Source organism: Pseudopodoces humilis, chromosome 2, assembly GCF_049639895.1.
Source record: "Pseudopodoces humilis isolate 2021_Gansu_Grassland_sample_001 chromosome 2, ASM4963989v1, whole genome shotgun sequence".
Lineage (NCBI taxonomy): Eukaryota > Metazoa > Chordata > Aves > Passeriformes > Paridae > Pseudopodoces > Pseudopodoces humilis.
Genome location: NC_142201.1, coordinates 309,772 through 317,970, shown reverse-complemented (window position 1 = coordinate 317,970; position 8,199 = coordinate 309,772). Strand labels below are relative to the sequence as shown.

General features: G+C 56.3%; 1 protein-coding gene and 1 pseudogene across 1 annotated transcript; both read right to left on the bottom strand.

Annotated features, from left to right (window-relative positions):
- Positions 1-249: 249 nt before the first annotated feature.
- On the bottom strand, positions 250-1,337 carry LOC102112012 (olfactory receptor 52B2-like; annotated as a pseudogene).
- A 4,957-nt stretch (positions 1,338-6,294) lies between these two features.
- LOC106628353 (olfactory receptor 52I1-like) lies at positions 6,295-7,332 on the bottom strand. Its single transcript, XM_014255615.2, has one exon. It carries the CDS (start codon positions 7,330-7,332, stop codon positions 6,295-6,297), a length of 1,038 nt encoding a protein of 345 aa, XP_014111090.2.
- Positions 7,333-8,199: the final 867 nt, after the last annotated feature.

Below are 8,199 nucleotides of genomic sequence, written 5' to 3'. Positions count from 1 at the left end.
TCCTGGGGCACAGCTGGAACTGTCCTGGGGCACAGCTGGAACTGTCCTGAGGCACAGCTGGAACTGTCCTGAGGCACAGCTGGAATCGTCCTGAGACACAGCTGGAACTGTCCTGAGACACAGCTGGAATCATCCTGAGGCACAGCTGGAATCGTCCTGAGGCACAGCTGGAATTCCATGATTTCCAAGTGGTATCTTGGAAGGGAGCAGTGCACTGGCCCAAGGAGCCGTTGCCCAGACCCCCCTCCCTCACCCGTTGGTTTCCTGTGATTCGGCTGTTGCCGTGTCAGCGTCAGGCGGCTGGTCCAGGTTCCCTTTCTGGAGAGAGAGCTGGACCTTCCTGGGGGACAATTCACCGCACTCAGCTTCACACCTGTTCTGGGATGGGAGAAATCTTCTTCTGTCTCTCTGAATCTGAGCCACCTTCAGCAGCTTGTGAGCTCCTGGCTCCTGCCCCAGCAGTCTGCAGATTCCTTCCTGGATCTGCTTCACCTTTATGCCATAAACGAGAGGGTTGAGCATGGGAGGGACCCTCAGACAGGAATTGGCCCCCAGCACTTGGATGTGAGGTGCCAGGCTGGGTGTGAACATCTGCAGGAACATGGAGAGGAGCCCGCCTCGGTACAAGAGCAGGATGACGAGAACGTGGGAGCAGCAGGTCCCGAGGGCCGTGAGCGCTGTGGGGCGGCAGCCTCAGCACAGCGCCGAGGATCCCGCAGCGGGAGGAGGTGATGAAGGCACAGTCGCTCCCCTCGAGCAGTGTGTTCGTGCTGGGGCTGTAGCGGTGGCTGTAGAGTCAGCCAGGCCAGCCCCAGCACGGCCGTGTGCTCGCAGCAGCAGTGAGGGATCAGCAGTGAGGGATCAGCAGTGAGGGATCAGCAGTGAGGGATCACCCTGCTGAGGAGGCACACCAGGGGGATCATGATGCCAGCTCCCCTGGCCAGGGACACCAATCCTGCCCCCACGGCCCTCGGGCAGCTCAGGATGGAGCCGGACCGCAGCGGGGGCAGATGGCCACGTAGCGGCCCAAGGACATGGCCAGGAGCAGCCCTGAGTCCACTGCGGCGAATGCGTGGGTGAAGAACATCTGGATGAAGCAGGCCTCGAGGTCAATCTCCCTGAGATCCAACCAGAACAGCCCCAGCATCTTGGGAGCGACGGCAGTGGAGAGGACGAGGCTGATGACAGCCAATGAAACAGAACATGGGCTCGTGCAGGCCTCTGGCCAGCACCACGGCCAGGAGCACCAGGAGGTTTCCCAGCACGGCCATGATGTAGCTGATGCAGAATGGGATGGAAATCCACCTGTGGAAAGCTTCCAGGTTGGGGATGCCCATCAGGAGGAAAGAGGGAGGGTTGGTGTTGGATGGGTTGGGGGCTGACATGGCACAGATGTCCTTGTAGCTCCCTGTAACAGTGACAGGAAGGTTGGGATTTCGGCTACCATCGGTGTGACCACAGTGCTCATGGCATCAGGGAACTTTGTTCTGTTTCTTTGGGGAGAAGTTTTCAGAACCTCTTACTTGCAGTCAGGCTTTGAACTGGTGCTGTCATCACCACGTCCCAGAGGACTCAGAATCCCAGAATGTCCTGAGCTGGAGGGACCCCCAGGGATCCCCCAGTGCCCCCCTGCCCTGCCCAGACCCCCCAACAAGCCCAGCCTGGGCATCCCTGGATGCTCCTGGAGCTCTGGCAGCCTCGGGGCCGTGCCCATTCCCTGGGGAGCCTGGGCAGTGCCAGCAGCCTCTGGGGAAAGAAGAGCCTTGCCCTAAAAGCCAACCTAAATCCCTGCTGGGCCAGCTGCAGCCGCTCCCTGCTGCTGTCCCTGTGGCAGGAGCAGAGCCCGGAGCTGTCCCTGCGCTGCCCCTCGGGAGGATGTTGAGGACTCCTGTGAGGTTTCCCCTCAGACTCCTCTCCTCCAGCCTTTGCCATGTCCATGCCCATCTACAGGCTGGCACCACAGTGTCCTGCCCTGCTGTGGCTTCCTGCCACTGTTGCCACACTCAGTGGGCAGAAATGTGGCATAATTCCAGAATCTCAGAATTCTTTAGGCTGGTAAACACCTTTAAGACATCAGGTCCAACCTTAACCCTGAGAACTGCTGAGGCCACCGAGGACCCCTGGCTCTTTGGCCCCTGCCCAACCTTCAGAAACATTTCTGTGGCAGAGAAATGCGAGTCCTGCCTCCTGCTCAGAGAGAGGGCTGGGCACGTCCAGGTCACACAGGCTCATCCTGATGTTCCTTTGGGCCGTGCAGAAGCTGCGGTGAAACCAGGCTGAGACAAAGTGCAGGCAGAGCTCCCTGCTGTGGCCTGACCCCGAGGGACACGGGCACCCCTGGCAGGGCTGCCTGGGAGTCCCAGTCATGGGGAGCCCCGTTAAAATGGTTCTGCTCCTGCTGCACGCTCACCCACGTGTGGGACTGAAGGCCAAACTGTGCAGAGCAGGTCCTGTCAAACCTCCTGCAGTTACACCAAATTTACAGGATTTACTGAATGATGCTTGCCTGGAAGAAATTGGGCTGTCCAGGTTTGTGGGTCTGGAAGAAATGGCACTGTCCAGGCTGGGGGGCACACAGAGCTGGAGGAGAATGTCCATCCACTGACCAACATACAAGTCTGATCCCCCTCAGGGTTATAACCTCTGCTTGTCCACCTCTTTAACACCATCTGTCTGCTCCTCCTGGCCCTGGCATCCTTCTCCTGCCTTCTCTTGGCCAGAGAACCCTTATGGCAGAGCCCTTGAGAAACTAAAAGATATAAAATGAACACAAACTAAAGGCCCAGGGCACTGCAGTTTCTCATCTCCACTCACCAGTTCCAGTGTCTCCCTTACTGAGGCTTTTGTGCACATTGGCAAGATTCTGTGACCTGTAAGAGCTGGGAGCTGTTGAGAAGTCAGATAAAAGCAGACAAAGGCTTCTGTCCTCTGCATGGAGGAGGAAGGTCCCGGCCTCCGTGAGAGAAAGAAAATCAGAGAAATTTATTTCTTAATGTCATTTATTGGACTGGCAGCCTTGAACGATGTCAAACACCCTCTGCTAAAATATGAAACAAACACAGCAGCTGGCTTGGATCATTTACAGACGGGAGAAATATCTCCAGGGGCCTTTGGTGGGCCCTGCCCAACTTCCAGGAGCCCCAGCAGGGTGGGCAGTGCCCGGGATGTTCTCTGGGGAGCAGGGACACTGATGTGATCAGCTGAAATTGCCACCCTGAGTCAGAGCCCAGCACAAAGCCCAGGAACTCAACAGGTGATTTGCTCAGTAGAGAATGAAAGGATTGGAATCAAATTGAATTCCAGCAGTCGATGCTGGCTGCAGGAAACAGCTGCTGCCAAACAAACCCAGTTCTGTTTTGTGCTGAGGGAAAGGTTTTGTCAGCGGGGTGCGAGCCCCAGAGGCACCTGAGGGAGAGCTGCCTCTGCCCTGCTGCTCTCAGGGAGGAGCTGCCACAGGGACACTCCTGGCAAATATCAGGTGATTCACAGACCTCAAAATGAAGCTGTCAGAACCATCATAAAATCACAGAACCTACTGCTTTGTGTTGGGAGGGACCTCAGAGCCCACCCAGTCCCACCCCAGCCATGGCAGGGACACCTCCCACTGTCCCAGGAGCTCCCAATGTCCAGCCTGGCCTTGGGCACTGCCAGGGATCCAGGGGCAGCCCCAGCTGCTCTGGGCACTCTGTTCTTCCCAGCACCCAGCCAGGATGCCAGGGCCCTGCCTGCCTCCTTCCCCTCTCCCCAGTCCCCCCTGGTGCCCCCCGTGACATAACCCAGCCCATTTCACCAAACTCTGCCTGCTGGGAGCCCCCAGCTCCACTCCTCCCCATCCCAACACCCGCTCTGGTGTCAAGGCATTAAGAACATTTTCCATGGCTGAAAATCCAGTTTGTGTGAAAATCTAGAAAATGCATATTCAGCTAATTATGGATTAATTATACAATCAGAAACAAGTCAATTCCTTTGCAGCAGTTTCTGGGTTTAGTTAAAAGGTTTGTTGTTTCTTTGTTTACTTTTTTAAACCCCAGTCCTATTTTTACCTAAAAAAATACTTAGAGAGTCAGAATTCCACAGTGTTCGAATGGCAGTTTGGTTTGATAAGAAAGTATGAAAAACTACTTTTAGAAGAGATTTCCAGCTGCTGCCTGTTTTCCTGGCTCTGTCCCACTGTGCAGGCTCCAGGCTGGATGCTGAAATCCTCCCAGCCCTGGCCTGGGGCTGTGCCCGAGCTGCCACCAGCACCCACCTGGCTCTGTCCATGCTCATCTCCATCCTGGGGACGGCCACACCAGAAAGAAACAACTGCTGTGCTCCAGGGTGTGCACAAATCACCCTGGGAAACGCCAGTGGGAGTATCTGAGATGGGGATTCCCAAAAGCACGAGTCCTCTCCAGGCTCCTCCGTAACAACCTCAGCAGGGCCAGAGGGGAACAGCCTGAATCCCTCATCGTCTCATCATCTCATCTCATATCTCATCTCATCTCATCTCATCTCATCTCATCTCATCTCATCTCATCTCATATCTCATCTCATCTCATCTCATCTCATCTCATCTCATCTCATCTCATCTCATCTCATCTCATCTATGGGTGGCATGTGCTAGGAGATCATGGAATGATTGAGCTGGGTTTGAAAGGACCTTAACGCCCATCTCATTCCACCCTTGCCATGGGCAGGGACATCTCCTCAGCCCAGGCTGCTCCGAGCCCTGTCCAGCCTGGCCTTGATGGCCCAGCCAGACAGGAATGTGCCACACAAGTTGCCTCCAGCAGAACTAAAAGCCCTCTCTTGTGTTTGCCTGGAGAATGCCAGAGTAGTTTCATTCACAGTTCTGTTGGCTGGAAGCCTCTGCTGGCTCTCAGCACCAAGACCATGCCATGGAATGGGATATCCGTGCCCCCACCAGGGTCTCTCTCCCACGCCCCAGGCAGTGTAAACCCAAAATGTGCAAATTCAGCATAGAAAAATGTGCAAATTTAGTGCAGCAGAAACATTCTGCCAAGTGGTTTCTGAGATGTCAGGGAGGGTGCTGCAGAAAGGCACAAACACCACAAAGACAGGAAAAATACGTGTGAGGTGAAGAATGACAGATTCAAAGCAGTTTTGAAACAGAAAGCAATCCACTGAGCTTTAATTTTAATGTAGAAGTGAAGACTTAGGGAAGGCGCTTTGGGTGGGGTTTGTGGCAGCTGTGGTGGTGTTTGTGGTGTTGGGCTGTGACTGGAACCCTCAGATCACCCTCATGGCCGTGGCACAAACAGTGATTTTAGGGTGGAATTCATAGGATGGTTTGGACTGGAAGGGACCTCAGAGCCCACCCAGAGCCCCCCAGCCATGGCAGGGACACCTCCCACTGTCCCAGGAACTCCCAATGTCCAGCCTGGCCCTGGGCACTGCCAGGGATCCAGGGGCAGCCCCAGCTGCTCTGGGCAGGGTTGTTGCATTGTGGAAGCTCTCGGACATCACCAGGCTGCTCCAAGCCACCCAGAAGAGGTCAGAGGGATGAACTGTGATGCACCCAGCTCTTGCATTGCCATGATTTTGGGGGTGACCTGTGGAGCTCTGCCCCAGATGTGTCTGGACACCCCGTGTCTGATGATTTCCTTCGGGATCCTCGCATTAATCAGTCATTAGGTTTGGAAAAACTCTCCCAGGCCATCAAACCCAGCCATTCCCCCAGCACTGCCATCCCACCACTAACACATGTCCCCACACGCCACATCCACACACTGCTTGGACTTCCAGGAATGGTAATTCCAGCACTTCCCTGGGCAGCCTGTGCCAGTGCCGGAGCACCCGGTGGATACAGCCTCAGCCCCCCACTCCTCTTCCACCCTCACAGCCAGCTGGGTGTCTTCCACCCTTGGTGATTCTGTGACTCTGCAGGGACAGAGGGCTTTGGAGGGTTCAGTTTTGGGTGTGCTCAGTTTCCACCAACACCCAGAAACCTGGAAAAGCTGGTTGGGGCTCAGCCAGAATCCATGATCCTCTCAGTCCCTTAGGCAAGAGGGGCCAGAGAGGAGAACCGCTGGGATAGCCCAGGGGGGCTAAAGAAGACAACACAGAAGAAATCTCTCCATCTGGATCAGGATCTGTGCATTGGCACAGATGTGCCTGGAGCCCTGAAATTATCACAGGGCTGTTGCTGGCACTGGGAACATCTCTAAACTCAAAGGTGGGTTCTTGCTGCTCCTAGCACCTGGAGAGGAAGAAGGGGAAGAAGGCCTGGAGTGTGCTCTTGCTCCCAGTCCCAAATACCCTCGTTATGTAGCAGGGGTTCATTAAAGCTCATTAAAGTTCATTAAAGTCCTCCCGGCCCCTGCTCACCTCCCGCACTCCCTGGGCTGCCTTGGCAGAGACGAATGCTCCTGGAGAACCACGGACCCCTGCACCAGGCACAAACCCTCCTGGGAGGAGCACTTTGAGCAGGGCCCGGCGGAGCTGCCGGCTCCTGGCGCTGTACACCAGGGGGTTGAGCGTGGCGGGCAGGGCCAGGTACAGGTCGGCCAGCAGGACCCGCGTGCCCGCGGCCACGGCGCCGGGGAACCGCTGGCAGTAGATGGACACGATCCCGGGGACGTAGAACAGCAGCACCACGCAGAGCTGGCACCCACAGGTGCTCAGGGCCTTCCAGCCGGGCTCCTTCCCCAGGACAGCTCTCAGGATCACCCCGTAGGACACGGCAATGAAAGCCAGGCCCGTCCCCACTACCAGGGAGGACCAGGCCACGCTGTAGGGGCCGCTGGGCCCGGGGCCGGCACAGGCCAGGCCGGCCAAGGCCAGGTGCTCGCAGTACGAGTGGGGCACCGGGCGGGAGCCGCAGTAGGGCAGGGACGTCACCAGCGCCATCAGGGGCACCGTGAACAGGAGAGCCCTCAGCACGATGGCCAGGCCCACCTGGGCAATGGCTCGGCCGGTCAGGATGCAGCGGTACCGGAGAGGGTGGCAGACGGCAAGGTAGCGGTCAAAGGCCACGGCCAGGAGCACTCCCGACTCCTCGGCTGTCGTGGAGTGCACCAGGAACATCTGCACAAAGCAGGCCACGGAGCCGATCTCGGCAGAGCCCAGCCAGAGGACGCTCAGCATCCTGGGGATGACAGACGTGACCATGAGCACGTCGACGACTGCCAGCATGCCCAGGAAGCAATGGCTGGGGGCCTGCAGGGCCTTGTCCAGCCCCAGGACCAGCAAAACCGCCCCATTTCCTGCCATGGCGAGGACGTAGGCGGAGCAGAAAAGAATGCCCAGGCAGGTGGAGAAAGCTTCCAGGCCGGGGACACCCAGCAGGATGAAGGAGGAGGAGCTCCCGTTGAAGGGATCAGAAGCCATTCAGGAGAGTCTTCATTTGTGTTTAAATATATACACCAGGTTTTGAGTCCTGAGGTACCAGGGGGATAAGATGGGGACTCTGCACCAGTGCAAGGGCCAGATCAGGAATCCACATTATTATTAGGATTATTATTAGCATATCACCCCTTCTTCATGGAAAGGGAGCTCAGGCCTTGGCAGGGGCTGCCCAGGGAGCTTTGCAGTGCCCATCCCTGGAGGTGCCCAAGGAAGGGCTGGACGTGGCACTCAGGGCTCTGGGCTGGGGACAAGGTGGGCATCGGGCACAGCTGGGACTCCATGGGCTGTGAGGGCTTTTCCAGCTCCAGGATCCCGGGATTCTGAGGGAGACCAGCTCCCAGCTCCCAGGGAACAACACAAACATGAGAACACTGATTTTTTTATCTGTTTTTTCAGTTGTTTGTCCTCCTATGACTTAGACATAATTTCTGGTCTTCCTCCAAATTTGTAGAGCAAAACAGTGCTCTGGGACATTAAATGTGATTGTGAAATTCCCTTTTGCTGCTCTGTTTTCCTTCTGTCATCCACCCATGATAGAAGCCCACAAAGGCAGGCAGGAAGAGGAAAATACCAATTTCTGAGGGTTTGTTCAGATGGGAGAAGCTTGAAGGTAACATAGAAACTTCAGAGAACTGTCCTGGAGGGACAAGAAGAGTCTGAGTGTGGTGGGCAGGATCTACACCTTGATTTGTGCTGAAAATGTTTCTGCTGCTTCTCCCCAGAGAGCAGCAATGGCCAGGCAGTGCTGACACACCAGGTCCTGCTGACACACCAGAGTCACCTGGGGGATCATCCACCAGGAGCTTTCCAGTACAGAGCAAGCTGTCCCTGGCAAGGCACAAACTCACA